This window comes from Grampus griseus (assembly GCF_964374135.1).
Source record: "Grampus griseus genome assembly, chromosome: 3".
In the NCBI taxonomy this organism is placed as follows: Eukaryota; Metazoa; Chordata; class Mammalia; order Artiodactyla; family Delphinidae; genus Grampus; species Grampus griseus.
Window position 1 is genome coordinate 126,475,041 of NC_139019.1, and position 19,876 is coordinate 126,494,916.

General features: G+C 53.9%; 2 protein-coding genes across 6 annotated transcripts in view; one reads left to right on the forward strand and one right to left on the reverse strand.

Annotated features, from left to right (window-relative positions):
* The first annotated feature begins 1,929 nt into the window (after positions 1 to 1,929).
* GPX3 (glutathione peroxidase 3) lies at positions 1,930 to 10,087 on the forward strand. Its single transcript, XM_082650241.1, has 5 exons — positions 1,930 to 2,095; positions 6,834 to 6,987; positions 7,901 to 8,018; positions 8,452 to 8,551; positions 8,971 to 10,087. Exons 1-5 carry the CDS (start codon positions 2,009 to 2,011, stop codon positions 9,190 to 9,192), a joined length of 681 nt encoding a protein of 226 aa, XP_082506367.1. The 5' UTR covers positions 1,930 to 2,008; the 3' UTR covers positions 9,193 to 10,087.
* A 522-nt stretch (positions 10,088 to 10,609) lies between these two features.
* The window catches only part of TNIP1 (TNFAIP3 interacting protein 1), a 52,110-nt gene continuing 42,843 nt past the window's right edge, over positions 10,610 to 19,876 (reverse strand). For 4 of the 5 annotated variants that reach the window (XM_082650237.1, XM_082650240.1, XM_082650239.1 and 1 more), the window contains 7 exons: positions 18,997 to 19,125; positions 16,640 to 16,771; positions 15,215 to 15,340; positions 14,603 to 14,668; positions 14,025 to 14,216; positions 13,081 to 13,171; positions 10,610 to 11,376 (listed from right to left, as the gene is read on the reverse strand). In XM_082650237.1, the coding sequence (XP_082506363.1) occupies positions 11,342 to 11,376; positions 13,081 to 13,171; positions 14,025 to 14,216; positions 14,603 to 14,668; positions 15,215 to 15,340; positions 16,640 to 16,771; positions 18,997 to 19,125 (771 nt within the window). In that variant the 3' untranslated portion in view covers positions 10,610 to 11,341. The remainder of the gene's footprint in view (positions 11,377 to 13,080; positions 13,172 to 14,024; positions 14,217 to 14,602; positions 14,669 to 15,214; positions 15,341 to 16,639; positions 16,772 to 18,996; positions 19,126 to 19,876) is intronic. The other variant, XM_082650238.1, reaches the window with a different exon arrangement.

Consider the following 19,876-nt stretch of genomic DNA (forward strand, 5'->3'; position numbering starts at 1 on the left):
CTAGGGTGAGGCAAGTCAGGCACTCAGGGTGCACCATTTAAAGAGGCACTCACTCGCGGGTGCCAGGTCTGCACTTGCCTTACCCTCGTCCTGGCTCTGTTGGACACACTTCGAAGGCAGGGATTGTAACTTTCAGAAACCTTTTTGACATCTTTCATCGTGTTGACATGAGGCTAGGCACATTTTTTTTTTTTTTTTTTTTTTTGCGGTACGCAGGCCTCTCACTGCTGTGGCCTCTCCCGTTGCGGGGCACAGGCTCCGGACGCACAGGATCAGCGACCATGGCTCACGGGCCCAGCCGCTCCGCGGCATGTGGGATCTTCCCGGACCGGGGCACGAACCCGTGTCCCCTGCATCGGCAGGCGGACTCTCAACCGCTGCGCCACCAGGGAAGCTCCTAGGCACATATTTTGAGGGATCCTAGATGCCTGCTGATGCTAATGAACAGTGGATTTCTGACAAACTGATATGTATACAGATGTTTGTATCTTTGGTTAAATATGACCTTCAGGAGACACCAGAACAAAGCCAAGAGGGCCTCAGAATGGAGTCTAGACCTGGATTCTGGTCCCCTCTCTGCCATCAGTTTGCTTTGGGAACTTGGGTAAATTGTTCCCCGTCTCTAGGCTTCAGCAAAATGAGGTGGTTGAATAAATAGCATTTATTGACTACATACTCTGTGTCAGCCCCTGTTCAAATGCTTCTGTGCTTTAACTCATTTAAAGAATTCCTGGCCTTCAACACTCCCTTCACTTCAACAGGCTGTGGTTTGAGGTAAGGAAGGCTTCCCAGAGAATGTGGGATTGAGACAGACCTTCCAAATTCCCACGGGGACAATACTATCTTAAATCATCGTAGAGGCATGGTATCTCAAGGCACTTCTCCATCAGAAGACAGAGAATCACCTGCCTCAGAATCACCTTTGGAACACGTCTGAAGGTGGAGCCTCAGCCTCTGCCGCTAGAGATTCTAATGCACTGATTCTGAAGAGGGACCTGGGAATCTGTATGAAAATCTTTTCAGGTGGCTGGTAGTCTGATTTGGGAAGCACTGATCCCAACGCAGTCCCCTATCGGTGGAGAGAATCATACCTAGACAGCACAGACCTAGAGCTCCCTGAACTGATCATCAGCATCTTGAAGCAGAGAAACGAAGTCATGGATTGATTAATGCTGCAAATATTAAGCACGTGTTGTGTTCTAGGCCCTGTGCCAGGGTGATTATGGTCCCTACTCTCAAGCGACTCCTGGTCTAGGTCTGTCACTTATTTTTAGAAACAAGTCATCTAGCCAGAACCAGAAGGGACATAGAGAGCATCGGCCAATCCCATCATTACACAGTTGGGGAAACTGAGGCCCAGAGAGGGAAAGCAACATGTTCAAGGCTACACAGGGAGCAAATGTATTTTCTGCTCTCAAACCAGCTGAGGGATCCCAATGTTCTTCCCAGGAGAGGGCTGCATTCAAAATCCTAGGGCATTCACCCTTTGCTTTTTAAGCACTAAACCTACATAGAGTAAATAAATGTTCCTGGAAGTCTCACTTCAGATCTTGCTGACATTTTAGGTCCTTAATATCCCTTCAACCAGAATGGAGGCAGGAGGGAACAGGGAACACCTTGCGGGTGTCATCAACTCTTCGGTGCTTTTCAAAGCCCTTTCCCCGGCTGTGCTGAGTACACTGTGCCTGCCTCTTCCAGCACTTTAGAGTCTAAAGAAGAAGAGGGTCCCGCCTCACGGGTTCACAAGGAACTGGCTCCCATCCCTCTGTCCAGACTTGCTTATGTCACTGTCGCCCAGGGCTTGGGGAGGGGAGAAGCGGAGGGTAAGTTGTGTCCGCCCCTGAAATGCCAGACGCCCTGCGATTGGCTACAAGGATTCCGGCCCGGCCGCGGATTGGTCATCGCTGAGGGCTTGAAAGGTGGATGAGAGCGGACGACACCTCAGACGGACTGTGGCCCGGGATCAGACAGTGTCTCCGGCGAGTCCGAGACGCGGCCCCCGCCCACCATGGCCCGGCTCTTCCGGGCATCCTGCCTTCTCTCCCTGCTCCTGGCCGGCTTCGTTCCGCCGAGCCGAGGACAGGAGAAGTCGATGGTGAGTGAGCCTCGGGGATGGGTGGCCGGGGGATCGAACGTGGTCCGCAGGTGTCCATCTCTCGGTGGTGAGGCACCCTTCTTCCCGGGCTCCCCACCAGTAGGGTGACACCTAGGTGCGAGAGACGCCCTAGCTCCCTTTGCCTCCCTCTTCAGCATACCCAGACCGTCGTCAGACTCTTCGCGGTTCCATCTGTTGGAGACCTGGATGCCCCGGGTGGGCAGAATGAATGAGGGAGGAAGGGTCTTCTCTCCCGGTCCACACTTTCAAACCCACGGCTACCTGCGGGTCGCCTTGCTACCTCCAAGCCACCGTCTGTTTCTGAGATGTTCCCCTCCAGTGGGGCCTGAAGGGGGTGGGGGGCACAGAAAATGGCCTGGAGACTCAGGGTCTGGGTTGGCTGCAGAGGTTCCCAGGGAGAATGGCTGGTAAGGTGAAAGGGAAGGAACACGCGGCTGTGTGGTCCCCGTCTAGCCCAAGCATAAACGCAGGTAGAATTCTGGGATACTGGTAGAAGACGCAGAGGTCTGTGACAGAAGGAGCTCTGAGCTGGCAGCACAGAATGCCCAGGATGCTGACTAGATTCGCTTTTCCTTTGTGGACCTCAGTTTCTCCACCTGTAGCAGGTGGGAGGACAGGGCACAATGAGGCTGATGATTTCAGAGGGGCTGCTTGGAGAAGCTGCAAAATCCACACGCTGTTCTCTGAAGTGTCTCCTGTTTGAGGGCAGCCTCACTACTCACCACCCACTGCCCATCTTGGCCTGAGCAAACCTAGTAGTTGGAGAAAGCTGGGGACTGCCAGCTCGATAGGAGAGGCAGAATTCTCCTGAGCCTCAGTCTATCCCCAGCAGAGTGTGTGGCCCTTAGCTAGAGTGGAGATGCTGAGGCCGGGAGCAGGGGTGACCACACATGCTTATCTCTTTGGACAGTATATGCCAAAGTGGGCGCTGTAGACCTCTCCTCTTCCCCAGGGTGGGGAGGCAGAAGCCAGGCATAGACCCAAAGAGAGAGATTTATGTCTCCAGCATCCCAGTACACACACACACACACACACACACACACACACACACACACACACACACACACACACACACACACACACACACCCCACTTGTATAAGCTGAAGAAGAAGCTTTGCACTTGCTGTGTTTCTCAAATCTTCCAGATCTTAATTCTAAGATCTTATGACTCCATGATTCTGTTTCCAAAATCGTATCTACTGTTCAGGAAGCCCATTCCAAACACAAGGTTTCTTCCGTCTGTTTCTATCCCCTGTCCTGTCCTCAGCCTAAATGCCAATCAGTCTGCTCCTGCTTGGAGTCAGCCTTGAGACTGGATGGTTATGGGGCCACTTCCTCTAAGCCTCTGGCTTTGTATCCAGTCCTGTTCATAATCTCCAGCTCAGAAGGTGTTTTCCAGGGCAGCGATGGTACTGAATTTCAATATTGGGGTGTGGAGTAGAAGTGAGGGTAGACCATGTGTAGGGCAGTATCTTGGAGTCCTATAACCTCAGTGTGGGGAGAAGCAGAGAAGGGAAGATGGGCCCTGCTTCAAGAAGGCTGGAGGTAAGAACATGGATCCCATGGATAACTCATCATAGCCATGTGTTCTCTGTAGAACTCTGGGGAGTAGATGGATTCAGAGAAAACAGGATGGGTATGGTCTAGAAAAGTCTTAGGGTGAGGTGTGATCATATCAGATACAACCAGCTAGGACTTGCTAGCTAATGACAGTCTGGGCATGCCTATTTCTCCTCCAGGTCCTGAGAGAGCTGAAATGTCATAGCCCTTGGTTCTAGGACTCAACCACTTATCCTACCCCAACTCCAGGGCCAAGCAATGGGGCAAGGGGCAGGTGGAGAATGGGATGGACAAAGGATGAGAGCCCCAAAGGGATGTTTGCCTCCTCCCAATTCAAAGGGAGGGGCTGGGTAACAGAGGGAATCCTCCTTTCCTTGCCGTGTCCCCTCTCCAGTCCGGTTTAAGACTGCCCAGCCTCCCTGTCCTTCCTCTACAAAAGGACTTTGCAGAGACTAGAGAGAATAACAACCGCTGACGTGCGTGGGATCCTAGTAACCGCTGGTTTCTAGGTGACTAAACCAGGCAGAGAGAATCATGGAACCACCGGCTGACAGTCAGGGCTGAAGAGCCCTCAAGACAGCACTGAATCTGACCCCACCTCACAGCTGTGGAGCCAGAGCCCCAGAGAAGGGACAGGAGTCCTCACACAGAATCAGAGGCCCAGCCAGGCCCAGAACTCAGGTCTCCTGCCCCCAGTCCAGCTCTCCTCTCACACTTTCACACTGATGGGAGTGGGCAGATGGGTGAGGAGAAAGACACAGGACCAGCAACCCAAGCCAGCTAGGGTCCTGGCGGGGTCCCCCCTCCAACTCTCAAGCCATCGAAACTCTCCTGTCTTGTGCAATTGTGGGAGGATAGAGGCACCCTCACTCCCTCTCCCCCACTCAACCCACAGCTCCTCCGACATCCGGGTTAAGGTGCAGGGTTCTGGGACTCCATGGGCCCAGAAAAGGGGAGGGGGCTTCCGTAAGGACTGGACGTGTGCTCAGTGGTGAATGCAGGCCATGGCTTCCCCCACCATAGGCGCTCTCTGACCCCTCTCGGTCGGAACTCACAGCACTGGCTTCACTGGCCCAGTAGAAAGGATGGAGGCTTTGTCACACATCCCTTCTCCTATAAACACCCTGCCCAGTGCATCATCTTCTTCATACTGGCTGGGGAACATCAAAGCCCTCTTCACAATAAGGTAGGAACGTCAGCACCCTTTACCCTATCCCTTGATGGGTGGGTGGGGCAGGGGGCAGGTACAGATTTCTCTCTAAGAGGCTTGCAAGACAGTTTTGACCTGCTAGTAAATTCTCGCAGCCATTTTGGGAGGCAGGTGGTATTATCCTCTCCCGTCAGCAGATGGAGGCTCAGACTGAATGTGACTTGCCCAGGGCCACACAGCCAGCAAAGACTCAAATCTAATGAGAGGAGATTCCCACCCTGAAACTGGTTTCAGAAGCTGATCCTCCCGCTGTTTACAAGCTTCCATTATTTAGACAACCTCTTGGCTGTTTTTCTCCCCATTTCACAGTTTGTTTTCAGACCGGGGTGGAGTAGAGAGGCAGGCGGGAGGCCTTTCCTTCTGGCTGCTAGACCTCTGTGGCCAGCTAGGGCGTGTTTGTTGTGCCCTGGCTGTTTGTATTTGAGGTGGAGCTGACCCCAGCTGGGGCCCACGAAGCCCAGGGGCTGAAGGAACGTCAAGCTTAGGTCTCAGGCCGGCCTCCAGCAGCCACTAGAAGTCACGGGGCATGGAATATTAGACTCACGTGTAGCAGGGAATTCGTACTGGAGCCAAGAAGAGAGCTTGCAGCTGTCAGGGAATGGCCGCGTGAAGGGAGTTCCGGCTCCCCTGGTTCAGCAGGCTACGGAGTCTTCAAGACAGAGCCTGCTTTTTTACACCCTGCTGGGGCCACGCCCTGCCAGCCCAGATGGCTCTCTTCACGCAGTTGGGCAGAGGTGTAACTGGCTGCAACAGCAAGTCTTCCAGGATTGGTGGGAAGAGAGGGCGTGAATTTGCTTCTCTAACTCCAACCACCTGGCTCTGTCTCTCTGGTCTATAATGCTAGTTTGCATTCGATTTGTTTATTGTCTTCTCACCTCTTCTCAGATGTCCAGGCCAGGACTACCTGCCCAGCTGCTAATTATGGTAGTGATGCCATGACACTCTTTCAAGAGTAGACCCAGATTTTTGTAGTCTGTACCAAAAATTGGCAGAGATGAGATGGGGCAGAGTGGGGTAAATGGAGCATCCCGCTTGCCGGCAGTAATCCATTCCCTCCTCTTCCCCTGAGAGTGACGCTGTCAAGCCATGGTGGTTGAGAACAGCTGATCAAGTTCAAGGTTCTCATTTTATAAATGAGGAAACTGAGGCCCACAGAAGAGAAAGGGCTAGTCCGAGACCACACGGGGAGTTAGTGGCGGAGTTGGTCATGGAATCCAGGCTCCCCAGCTTGCAGCCCATTTAATGTTCTCTCTACTAGTTCTGGAGGCTGACCGTGGAACAGCCTGGGCAGAGGAAGGTATAATGGTCATCGTCACAGCTGCTCGCCCCCAGGGAACACTGAATCTATGCCAGGCAGTGGGGCATTACCCTGACCATCCCATTTAATCCTCATGGCAGGCCTTGCCCCATTCCTGGCTACTATCCTACTTCCCTATTTCCTAACAGCCTCAGTTTTCCAGTCCCCCAGATTGGGAACCTCTGAATCACCACTGTCCATACTGCTGCCTCCTCATTTCTGTTCAGTTCGTCCTTCACGATGGTCTAGTTCAGGCTCTCACCACCACTTGCCTGCATTATTGCAATAGCCTCCCCATCTCCACCAGCCCATCCAATAACATAACACCAGCATTGGGGGGAGTCTCCCTCAGAGCCTGCCCAGTGACTGTTTATAAATTGACACGTGATGCAGAAGTAATGACCAAAGTAAGTATTTCTCCAAGTCTCCACAGCACCCACCAGCTCATGAAGCACTTTCAAAATTATTGTCTTGTGCAAGGAATTAGGAGACCTCACTTCTAGTCTGGTTCTAATTCTTGGAGTGGTCTTGGGCAAGTCAAGACCACTTGGGCAGATCAGTTCCACCTCCTCCCTGTTATCTTGCAAATGGTGGAGTCCAAGTTCCCTTCCAGCTCTAACCGCTCCCCGGCACTGGTCTTCTCTTCCAGATGGACTGCCATGCTGGGGTGGGCAGCAGCATCTATGAGTACGGAGCCCTCGCCATTGATGGGCAGGAGTACATCCCCTTCAAGCAGTACGCTGGCAAATACCTCCTCTTTGTCAACGTGGCCAGCTACTGAGGCCTGACGAGCCAGTACCTTGGTAAGAGCCCATCCCTCTTCCCCTGCTTTATTTGGGGCTGTTTCTGCCAGTTGGGCACATTCCAATCACAGGAGCCTTCCCCGTGCAAGGGGGAAGGGGCGACGGTGATCATGAGATTCCAAACTCCTTATCTTAATCCTACTGTGTTCCATGGTTCTTTGAAAATGATTATATAAGCCTGAGGTCTGATCACCTTCAAATGTGTTCTGGAAGATTCTCAGTTATCCTTCATCCCTGGGCACCTCAATTGCTCTAAAAGCAGGAGGAGGGAGGAGATTGGGTTTGTGCCTGGAGTGTCCTTTCATTGGAGTAAGAAATAATAGCTTTGTCTTCCTGAGAATTCCCCACCTGTCCTCAGCCCCATCTGCCTTAGTGCTTCTCTCGGCCCCTGGAAAGCAGGCAACTGGCCTGAGTCCCCAGAGTACGGGTGTTAGTGACAGAACCAGGTGTTGCACCCAGGTTTCATGATCCCTTGTATCCTCACTTCTTTCTCCTTAGCTGGGTCAGAGTCAAGAGCCTGAAGGAACAGGCAGGCGAAAGGCATCTGACAGCACCCACAAGAAAATGCTTTGGGGGCTGGGGTGGGGTGTGAGAAGGAGGCATGGGCAACCTGACCTAGAATGTCCTGCCTGGGAATCATTGGACCTGGGCAGTGGGTGACTGATGACTCATTGGATGAACCATATTGCTCTCTTTTTCCCCAAACCTCCAACCTATCCAGATTGGAATCCATAGCATGGGACTTGCATCCCAGCATTGCCGCACTCAGTGGATGATCTTGGGCAAGTCCCTTCCCCTGTCAGGCCTCAGTGATTTCAGCTGTACAGTGGGTGAGCGGGTGGAGTGGTACACAGGCGGGAGGGCTCCTCCTCGGGCTAGCCCAGTCTCTTCTCTCTCTCTCTCCCTGGCCCAGAACTGAATGCACTACAGGAAGAACTTGCACCATTTGGTCTGGTCATTCTGGGCTTCCCCTGCAACCAATTCGGAAAACAGGAACCAGGAATGAACTCGGAGATCCTACCCACTCTCAAGTGAGTGCTCACTCAGTGTCCTGAGAAAGCGCCCCAGCCTAGCCTCCAGGCATCTCTTGCAGCCGCCCCTGCTCATGATGGGTATTTATCAGCCTCCAAGAACTACTCTCCCCTTCCAGGAACCCTGTTTAGTGGAACGAGTGGAAGAGGGGCCAGGAGAGGGACAGAGACAAGGACGATGGTTGTGAGCGCATGACCGGGGAGGGGGAAGGAGAGTACAGGTGGAGGGCAGGGGTTATTGAGAAGGTACCAAACTGGAAAAAGACTGTAGACCCACATTATGCCTGTGCCCATTCAATATTCACTGGCTCCCACTGCCCACCGTAGAATAACATCCAGACTCCCAACACCCCCTCCCCTGTTCTGTCCCTGCCTCTCATTTCTGAGCCCTGTGCCCATTTCCCTGGGACCTACATAAAAACATTGCTCTTAGGTATGTCCGACCAGGTGGGGGCTTCGTCCCCAATTTCCAGCTCTTTGAGAAAGGGGATGTGAACGGGGAGAAAGAACAGAAGTTCTACACATTCCTGAAGGTGAGTACACAGCCACCTCTATCAGAGCCTCTCTGCCCAGCTGATGCTGGCTCTGGACCAGGCTGCAGCCGCTCCTGTCTCCAGCCCACATAAAGACAAGGCCTGTGCAACCCTCCTCTGCGCCTGCGCTCTTGGGGAATTTCTTGGCATCTGGTTATTATTCCAACTAGAGGGCTTTGCAAACCCTAGGGTCTCATCAGCCCATTTTACAGATGGGCCCCAGAAGGGACAAGATTAGGGTCTCACAATCTGCTAGAGCCAAAACTGGTTCTGGGATTCAGTTTTCTAACTCCCAAACTGGTGCTCTTTTCTCAGTGCCAGGCTATTCTCCTTCCTCCAAGAAGCCCTGGGAAGGAGGCGGGATAAGAGGGTGGGAGGGGTCCCAAGCAGGGTTGACTCTATTCTCATCTCTGCTCCAGAACTCCTGTCCTCCTACCTCGGAGCTGCTGGGCTCCCCGGACCGCCTCTTCTGGGATCCCATGAAGGTCCATGACATCCGCTGGAACTTTGAGAAGTTCCTGGTGGGGCCAGACGGTGTTCCCATCATGCGCTGGCACCACCGCACCACGGTCAACACTGTCAAGATGGACATCCTGACCTACATGCGGCGCCGGGCCACCCTGGAGGCCAGGGGGAAGTAACTGAGGCCCACCCCACCCCACGTCCACCACGCAGGGGCTGGGGAGGACTCTGTTCAGGAAGGAATCCATTTCTCCACCCACACCATACTCCCACGCTAGACCCCTTATGATTACGCAAGGCCTCAGCTTGACACGAACGTGTGCATACAATTGTGTCTGTACTGCTGTGCACGTGGGTGTCTGCACGCATGCCTACAGCTGTGTGTGACCAGGCACGTGCACACACTTAAGTGTACAGCCACATGGGCTGACCTGCATGAATACCCAGGAACGGGTACCGTGTGTGTGACGACAGCTGTGTGCCGTGGAGAGTGCCAGAGAGTAACTCCCCTCTTTCCAGTTCTCTGTTTCAATGACAATTCACTTCCTTCTGAACCCAAAGAAAAAAACCAGCTCTAGATTCAACCGTTCTGCTCTAACCTGGACCTCAACCCTTGGAGCTGGTACCTCCCACTGCCTCCAAACACCACCCCTGAAGTGCCCAGAAGTTTCTGGGGCTGTCACACTGCCCGACCTCCGTCCTCTCCATCACACAGCCTCCCTCCTTCCTGAGGGCCCTGCCAAGCCCCCTACCCCGCCCCGCAGTGTTCCCTGAGAGTAGCCAAGGCAGATGTGAGAGCAAGGGCCACGTTCCCTGTGTCAGGGGTGGCATCTCCATGAAGGAGGGGCCCAAAGCCCTTGTGGGCGGACCTCCCTTGAGCCTGTCTGAAGGGCCAGCCCTTAGTGCATTCAGGCTGAGACCCCCAGGCAGTGATGCCACCCCCGCTCCTTTGAGGGATGTGCCCTCTCCTCTCACCCCGACCAACTGGCATTAGACTCACCCCTGTCTGCCTACACCCCGACCCACTGGCATTAGGCTCACCCCTGTCTGCCTAGTAAAGGCCTTTCTGCAGCAGCTGAGCCTACTGTGATGCTTCCTCAATGGGGCCACCCTCGCCGGCGGGAAGGGAGAAGAGGAAGGGGAAGAGAAAAGGAATGAAGGGAGACCTTTGGGCCCTTGCTTTTTGGTTTCCACCTAGGCCCACTCTGCTTCCTCACTCGGCATTTGGAGTTTATAAAACCAGCTCACATCTACTCTCATCCCACAGTTCTCCACGGCAGCTAGGGCTCGGGTGAGGTGTTCATTTGACAGATGAAGAAACAGGCTCGCAGGAGGTCCAGGCCTTGCCCAATGTCTCCTGACAAGTGAGGGGCAGGACTAGAATGTAATCCCAGGTTGCTTGACCCCCAGCCCCTGGATGACCCTCACGGAGGCTCTGAGCAGGGCCCCAGGGGATATCTGCCAAGAGTAACGGTGATGCTCCTGGGGGTGTCTGGGAGGAATGGGGTACGGAGGGAGGGGGCCAGGAAAGCAGCACGCTGGTTGACTAGGAGGGGAACATTAATCAGGGCATAAAAGAATACCAGTCACAAAATGTTAATCTTCAACTTGGATTTATGTCCAAGATTCGTGCAAACAGCTGCCCGGGGATCAACAGCCACCCCAAACCGGGCCTCCAGCACCACAGGCCTCCAGCTGAGGGCCTGACAGCTTCAGGCTGGGGCCCCTCAGCCGATGTGGCTGGCATGGGCTTCATCCCAGGCTGCAGTGGTGCTGGCAAGGCTGCCGTGGGCGGAAGTGGAGGGCCCAGGAGTAGAGCATCCCGTCTCTTCTGCTCCCAGAGGCAAACCCGTTCTTCCCGCAGCTCCTCAGAGCGGGAGGGGATGTGCATGGGGCAGGTCCTGCTACCGCAGAGCTTGAAGCAAAAACTAAACACACACATGAACTGAATGTGGTCCCCAGAGGGGCTGCTGAACCACTTCTGGGGAAGTTGTGAAAGGAAGGGGCCTTGACTGCACCCCACTTGAGATTAACATCTGCCAGCAGTTTCTGCAGAGGATGGTAGGTCAAGGCCGGATGACACCTCTCTCCAGCCAGTGGCAGAGTAGTGAGTTCTTCCCAGTCACGCCAAAGGAAAGGCCCAGACGGACGCCTTCTGGATGGAGCCTCCCCAGTCTCTAAACAGTTCAGGTTGGGGCCAGGGCTCAAGCTGGCCATCCATCTCCGCCTCCCGAGTGGCTGAGGCTCGGAGAGCCCGTGGCCTCTAGTTTTCCAGTAAGCTGAAGTCAGCTGGCTCTGCAAGACGAAGGTGGAGCCAAGGGACTGGTCTCACTGAGGTCCCTCACGGTCATTTTTGGTGGGCTCTAAATAAACAAAAATTTTGAGGATTTGAAGATGAGGTGGTACAGCAGGTTTCAAAGTCCTATGGAAACCAATATAGTAAGAGTGGAAAGAGACCAGTGAGGGTTGTTGGGTATCACCAAGTGCCAGGCCCTGGGCTAAGTGCCTTAGGGATATCTGTCATTCAGTCCTTGCCCAGCCCTATGAAGCAGACACATTATTATCCCTTTATGGGGTGCGGGGGAGGGAACTGGGGCACAGAGAGGTTTTTAAAAACTTGCTCAAAGTCCCAGGTCTAGGAGGTGCTGGCACCTAAGTCAGTCTGGTTTCAGACCCCAGAAATGGAGTAGTTCTGGGGGAGGGGACAGTCCTGCCCACTTGGCCACCCTCTGCCCTCATCAAAGCAGGTTCCGAGGGGCTCCAGAGAACCTCTAGGGCTCCGCAGGGAAACATCAGAAAATGACCAGCCCAATACCTCCTCCTTCCAACCACGAGATCCTCCACACCACAGCCCTCTAAGTCCCCCTGTAGTCTCTGCTCCCACTCCTTCTGCAGAGGGGCACTCGACCTCCTGGCACAGCTGCGACCCTTAGAAAACTCCTCTTCCTGCTGAGATGGACTTGGCCTCTCTATTGCTCCCCTTAGTTGCAATTCTGCTCCCAGAAGCCCCACAGGCAAGGCAGTGTCTTCTGCCCCATGAGAGCCTCGCAGAAAGTGAGGGAGTGACCAAGGGCCCAGGGTGCTCCTGTGACTAGCGAACAGACCTCCAGTCCCCAACTGTTTATGGTGGACACCGTGGCCAGAGGGAGCTTTACAAAATGCAAATCTAATCTCTCATACCGCTCTGATTTTATTTTATTTTTTAATTTTTATTTTTTTGGTCGCACGGCAGGGTTTGTGGGATCTTAGTTCCCCGACCAGGGATCGAACCTGGGCCCCCTGCAGTGGAAGCACAGAGTCCTAACCACTGGACTGCCAGGGAATTCCCATGCCACTCTGATTTTAAAATGTCCAAGGACTGCACATCATCCGTAGGATAAAGACCAGCCCTCCTGCCGTGGCCTGCAAGGCCCTCTCGGCCAGGACCCGCCAACCTCCCTGACCTTGCCTTGCCCATCCCCCCCCTTCCCCACCTTGTTCCTGGCTCCAGCCACGCCGGCCTTCTCTCAATCCTCAGGTTGGCCACAGTTCTTCATCCCCTCCCAGCAAGGCCTTTGCATTTGTCCTTTCTCTGCAAGAACACCCTTGGCTTCTGCCTCTTTACCTCGTTAATGCCACTCATTCTGAGGGTCTCAACTCAAACACCATGGCCCCCAGGCTGGGTCAGGTCCCTCTGCTGTCTGCTCTCATAGAAACCTGCTCTTCTTCCTTCAGGGCACTTGAGTGTAGCTGTATGCCCATTGGTGTGATTTTAACCATTCATTTCTGCCCGCCTCACTAGACAGTAAGGCCATAAGGGCTGGGACCATATCCGAGCTTCCCCAGAACCTCGTACAGCACACAGCATTTAGACCCTGAACCGTAATGAAGGAAGGAATGGTTTCAACCCCCTCATGATGCAGTCACCATCCCTTTTTTCTCAACACTATTTCTGAAAGCTGGGCCTCCTCCTCCACCTAGATCAGAAGGTAGCAACATCGTCGTCCCCAAACGGGGGTGATACTGGCAGATAAGAAGTTATCTCCCCCCACGGAAGACAAGGCCCCTTACCAGGGGATCATGCTCACCTGGTTCCGTAGGCCTGGCCGTGGGTGAGCCCATCACTTGGGAGCTCTGATTGTGTATCCCTCCACAGGGCAGCCGCCAGGTGTATTCTGGCTGCAACAACAATGGTGCTTAGTAAGCAATTACCATACTTGAAAATCACAGTAGCAGATAGTGTGCCGAAATAGTACTAAGTTCATATTAATCGAGTATAACTGAATCCTTACAACTACCCAGGTTGCCACCCCCATTTTACAGGTTAGCAAACTGAGGCTCAGATGGGTTAAGCAACTTGTTGAAGGTCGTCCAGTTAGGCAAGTGGCCAAGCTTTGATTTGAGTCCAGGTCTCTATAATCCTGGAGCTAATCTCTTAAGCCCCGCAGTACACTCCAGTGTTCAAAGATGCATGTAAGGGACGGTCATGGGGGAGAAGCTGGATGGAAGGCAGCTGTCACCAGGTGAGAGCGGGGGTGCCTGAGGGGGCTGTGGCAGAGGCACTGCAGAGGATGGGACAGGTGACAGCAGCTCTTCAGAGACAGAATGATGAGCAAGAGAAGAAAAAAGCAGCCAAAAAAATGGAAGAAAAGAGAAAAGGAAAGGAAACTGAAAAGGGAAAAGAGAAAGAAAAGCAAAGGGAGAGAATGCATAGTGAGGATCTGGTACCTGGTTCCATGTGGAGGTTATAAAGAAGGTCAAACCCAAACTCCAGTACCCCTGGCCTGGTGGGCGGGAGAAAGCCCTCCTTCTGGGCCCACTCCCTTACTTGGCCTTTTCTGTCCTACACCAGTGACCCTGAGCAGCCCTGGGCTGGAAGGTCCTGCCCCTGCGACAGCAGGCCGCACACCACAGTGCTGTTCAGAAGGGGCCGAGGATGCAGCTTCTGACTCCCTCACTTGACCTTGCCCTCTGGAATGTGTCTGGGTGGCCTGTGTGTGTGTCCTGGAGTGAAAGAGGGGCACAGACTCACCAGGTGGAAGAGGCGCGAGTTGGGAAGCTGGGGTGGGTGCTCCATGGCCGTGGGGGGAGGCGGGTAGCGGATCTGGGACCAGTCCTCAAAGCCACGGTGCGGCACAACGGGGGGCACGGGCGGGTAGGCGTAGGGGTAGGCCCCGTAGAGATGCTCCAGGTGGGGCTCCAGGTGGTAGCGGTCTGCCGAGGTCTGCAAGAAAGGCTGACATCTGGCTCTGGCCTGTGACAGGCTGCATGGGCCGTCCCAGCGACACCCATCCCATCTCCCGTTCTCTACTTAGAATCTCAGTTCTCTAAAGACTGGCACGTGGCCACGGAAGGCTGGCACATGCACACAAGAGTGGCACATGGGCATGGAAAACTGGTACATGGGCACCGAATATCAGCTACGATAACAGTTAGTGTGTCCTGAGCACGTATTCTGTACCAAGTACTGTTATGAATGCTCCACCCGCATTACCTCATTAGTTAGCTGGGCACCTGAGCAAACGATGCGCCCCCCCCCCGCCCAGTGACTGCAGCACCCTGAAGGGGTAAAATGCAGTCAGTGCTGCTTCCTCCCTCAAGCCTCCTCACCTTTGCTTTCCTCTTCTGCTGTCTCAGGGCATCTTTCGCCCTTTCCTCATCTTTGAAGGCTTTTAGCTGAGAGAAGGAGGGAAGGAGAGAAGACCGTTAGCCTAGGTGTTTCCTGGCCAGGACTGGATCCAGGGCCTAACCAACCGCAGGGTTGACCAGCCAACGCGTGAGGCACCGCTCTGGGCTGCCCTGCCTGGCCCAGCCCCGGGAAAGGGCCCTGTGAGACACAGCACAGCCCAGGCTGCCGGCTGCAGGTAAGGCCTGCTCACCCATCACTGGGGGTGGTCTGAACGCAGGTCAGGAGGGCTGCGTGAGCCTCACTGCTTCCGTGCTTTCGCATTAACACCTTTTAGTTCCAATGTGGGAGAGAGTGGATGGTTCAGAGCTAACTCCTAAATTTGCTCTTTTAAGGCATGAAAACTGGTTGTGGAAAATCAAAGCTACAGGTCAGAGAAGGGAAGGGCCTTACTGAGGGCCACAGAAATGTGGCAGCAGAGCTGAAAGGAGGATCAGTGAGTGTCCTGACATCCAGTCTCACCAGGGACCCTCCAATCCATGCCCCCTCCCCGTGAGGACAGCCAGCTGCCCCCTCCTTGGTCCAGCTCTTGTCACCTGGGCATGTGACAGGGTGACCTGGGCTTGCAGTTTCTCCACCTGCTTCTTCAGCTCTTCCTTCTCCTCATTCATGCGCTCCCGGTCGCTGCGCTCCCTCTGGAAGTCCTCCTCAAAAATCTTCACCTGAAGGGGTGGGAAGGGGTGGGGAGGTGGGGAGAAAGGGATGAGGTAGGAGGGGCAGTTCTGAGTGGAGGCTCAGACCTGCTCGGGCCTAGAACCCTGGGCCTCCTGATGGGAGTCAGACATCAAAACTGGTTTCACCGCATCTCAAAAATCCCCGTGGAGAGGGGAACAGGTGTACCTCTGAGGATCTGGTACCTGGTTCCATGCGGAGGTTGTAAAGAAGGTTAAATCCAAACTCCAGTACCCCTGGCCTGGTGGGCGGGAGAAAGCCCTCCTTCTGGGCCCACTCCCTTACTTGGCCTCTTCTGTCCTTTGGCCCCCCACCCCCAAGTTCAAAGAGAGTAGTTCTGGGTCTGTCTATCTTATATTCTGGGCTTCAACATAGGGCTTTATTTGAAAAAAGGATCCATGCCAAAAAAGAAAACAACAGGTTGACAGCCATCAACCAGTCCCATCCTCTCCTTCTGCTGAGGCCCACAGAGAGGTGGAGGCCACAGAAAAAGAATATGAGTGGAGGACTGGAGCTCCAGTCTCCTGGCTCCCAGAGCAGAGGGCCTACAAACTCTCCCAAGGCTTTGGGGTGCCCTGGCAAGGAAGGGACGGGGTGGGGCCCTGTCTCTGCCTCTGCAGTTTCACATCCTTACTGCAGATCAGTGAGAAGCCGACCAGGCTCAAAATGATTGAGAAGGATCGAAAGCATGGCACCAAACACCACAGAAACACGTGAGAGAACCAAAACCTTTTCAACTTCCTTTCAATTCTCTGTGTCCCTCAAGAAGAAAGTCTGCATTTTATGCTACTGTGTCTTTAACAGGTTTCTAGTACTTAACTTCCCTTAAATAAAGGGAGAGACGACTCAAGCTCAGAGTCTTCATCAGGCAACAGTGTCTAGCTAGAGTTCAACCACACTATTTTACCTTTTACTGTATTTATTGCTTATAGTTACTTTCTATTTATGGCAAATAATAAACAGGTTTTCCCATTTATAGTAGAAATTTAAGCTCCCTTTTAAATATATTTATTGAATTTATTTTAAAATTTGTTTTCAAAATATTAGGTAAATAATAGCACAGCTGGGGCACAGAAATGTTTAAGCCATGATGGTGGTAGAGGAATGACCTAGATAGGGATACACTGGTAGTGAGGATAAGCCTATATCCAGACAGGGGTCCTGGCCAATGGCCAGAAAGTGGATGACAGATTACAGCTCCCACATGGTTCAAGGCCCAGCCTGGGCCCTCAGGAATGCTCCAGCTCCCACTGGGCACCGCCTACCTGACCTCTTCCCCCTAGCCTCACCTGCTGTTTCAGCAATTCATTCTGCGTGACCAGCTCCTGTTTCCTTAGCAGGCCTCCAGCTCCTTCCGGGTTCCCGAATGCTGCTGCTGGAGATGATGGGGAGGCCTGGATACTCAGTGCTTCCTCCAGGGCCTGGAATCAGGAACAGAGGAGACGGGCCCATCAGCAGAAAGGCCCTGGAAGTCAGGCCTCATTGGAAGGGTCAGGCCCCCTTGAAAGGCCCCTTTCCTGATAACAATAATAATAACCACCACTATTTAATAAGTGCTATCTTATTTATGAACACTATACACACATCATTTCACTGAATCCTCGCCACAGTCTTATGAAGAAAAGATTGTGACCATCATCCCCATTTTATGGATGTGAAAACTGAGGTTCAGAGACCTGAAGTGATTTGTCCAAAGTCACACAGCTAGTAAGTGGCAAAGCAGGGATTCAAAGCCAGCGTGTGCTCTTAACCAGCAGCCTAACCTGTGGTCTTTATGTAGAAGGGAGAAATCTCCTTTCCTGAGGACGAGTGGCTCAATTCTTAGCACCCAGACCTAGAAAGAATACTAAGTCCTTTGGGGAAAGAAATTTCAGTCCCCTCGACAACTGCCTGCCCTGTGATTCTTCAGCTTCCGTAACCCATTCCCACCAAGCCAACCTCTCCATCCCCAGCTCTTCTGTATTAGATTAGCCTGGATTTTAATTTTGACTTAATTAATATTTTACCTTTCCAACCCTGAAAATGGGCTGAAACATCACCAAATAGCATTTTGAAAATTTTAAAAGCACCCCTATTTTACCATGTCCGCAAGATACCTTTCCTTACGCAAACAGTGTGCTTACATTCTCTTAAAAGTTTTCCATTGACTGATTTTCTCCTTCAACCCTGTTAACGTGTTGCTTGAGAACTTTGGAACACCTCTCAAGACTGAACATCCTCATCACCACCTGGACTTTAGCTCCCTGGACAGCAGGGCCTCTGCTGGCCATGCGTCAGCACTGCTCACAGTGCCTCCCTGGACCTTGGGGAGATAAAGGAAACCTTCCCCAACTTGGACTTGGGCCCCACTTGGTCTCCAAGACTCCCCCAGAAACATGAGGAAACTGCTGAGCCAAGAGTAAATTCCGGATGCTCAAGGGGCGGCTATGGCTGCACCGCACCCTCCTCCTCCGTCTGCCCCATCTTTCAGATGAGCAGGCTGAGGTCCAGAGACAGGGAGAGCCTTGCGTTAATCATCCCTACCAGTGTCTGTCCCCAGCTATGCCACAGAAACCTGGAGGGCAGCGACCCTGTCTGAGTCATCCCTACAACCAGCAGCGTGTACAACATTCTGCCTGGATTTAGACCCCCAATTCCCCCAGCTCAGGACAGATCACTCTTTTCCCTGAGAACAGGTCCCAGGGCCCCACACTCAGCATCATCAGCGCTTACCAAACACCAAAACCAAACAGAAAAGGTCACCCCCGGGGCCTAGTGAATGCAAACTCACAGCAGAGCCCGCTGTGAGCAGGAAAAGCAGGCAGAAGGGAAAGGCAGACAGACAGGACGGGAGGAAACGCTGAGCACAGGCTCCACAGCAGGAAAAGCTGAGCCTTAGGAGAAAGTTTCCTTTCAAAGCCCCTCCTGTCAGCTTGTTCCTTGAGCCCCTGCACTGGAAGGTGGGCAGGGGCTATAACCCGGGACCAGAAACAGCCCCCAGCCCAACCCGGCCCACTGCCTCTCACCTTGGCTCAGAGCAAAGCGTTCCCGTTTAACCTGGGCTCTCCCACCCCCACCCCGAGCCCCATATCTCCCTGGATCCCCCTTCTCGAGGGCAGGAACCTCAGGCCAGCGACCATCCATTCCCTTCAGTGAGTTTTTCCTGAGCACGTACGGGCTTGGCGCCAGGTGCTGGGGGATACGTACTCTGGTGAAGACGCACACCTCCCACAGTCAGATGGGAAGACAGGTCATCGATAAGTAATCACAAGAAAATTCCAGAAGGGGTGTGAAAGAAGCTGCCGGTACTTTAGACACACAGAATAGGGAGCTCAAAGGAGACTTGGGTTGGGAAGGCCTCAATGAGGAGGCAGTGTTAAAGCTAAACCTGAACGATGAGGGGGTGGCACTGTGTGAGCGAACAGCACGTCCAAGGGCCTGCAGGGGAGCAAGCATGGAGTCGTCCCAGCCTGGCACTCAGCGTGCGGGGAGGGGAAGGCAGAGGTGGCGGAAATCACGGGGCAGCTCCGAGAGCCTCAGCGCCTTCGCCCTGACCCAGGAGTCGCCCCTCCTGAGCTGAGGGTCTGAGGCACCGACCACAGGGTGGGCACTGCGGCTGGCTCAGGAAAGCCCTGCCCGCCCAACGGATCATAGCTGATGCTCCCACCTTGTTGAGCCGCTGAATCTCCTTTTCCTGGTACTCCCGCTGCCGGGTGAGCGGGCTCAGCTGATCCTGTAGGTATTTGACCTTCTGGCGCAGCTCCTTGGCCTCTGCTGTCAGCTGCTCCTTGTCGGTCTGCAGGGAACACAGGACTGGTAAGCAGGGAGCCTCTCCAGGAGGCCTAGACTCCCTGACTGCCCGCCCTGCCCTGCGCGGCCATGCCTCCCCTCTCGCTCTCACTCTGCTGCCCCACTATGCTCACGCACAAGGCCCCAGGCGACGCACCCGGGTGAGAGCGGTAAGGTCTACATGGTCCTGTCCTCAAGGAAGGGGGGGCTCAGTTGAATGAAAGGCCCCGGGTTCTGACACCAGCTCCTCCAACAGTGAGCTGAGCCCTTGGGCACTGTCCCAGCCCTCTCTGGTCTAAGCTCTCCTATCTGCCATAGGTAAGGGGTTTGTAACAGGAGTCACAGGTGGGCTTCAGGAGGTCTGTGAGCCCCTAAACCGAGCACACTTTTTTTTTTTTTTTTTGCGGTACGCGGGCCTGTCACTGTTGTGGCCTCTCCCATTGCGGAGCACAGGCTCCGGACGCGCAGGCCCAGCGGCCATGGCTCACGGGCCTAGCCGCTCCGCGGCATGTGGGATCTTCCTGGACCGGGGCACGAACCCGTGTCCCCTGCATCGGCAGGCGGACTCTCAACCACTGCGCCACCAGGGAAGCCCCCAAGCACACAATTTTGACTGTGCAACTTTCTAGGGAGAAAAGCCACAGTTTTCACCAGATTCGCACAGGGGTCTTCTATGACGCACAGAAAGCGGTAAGCCACCGAAAGTCTCCAAAGGAGCTTTCAGCTCTTACAGTCTCTGAGCCCAAAGGAGATAAGAC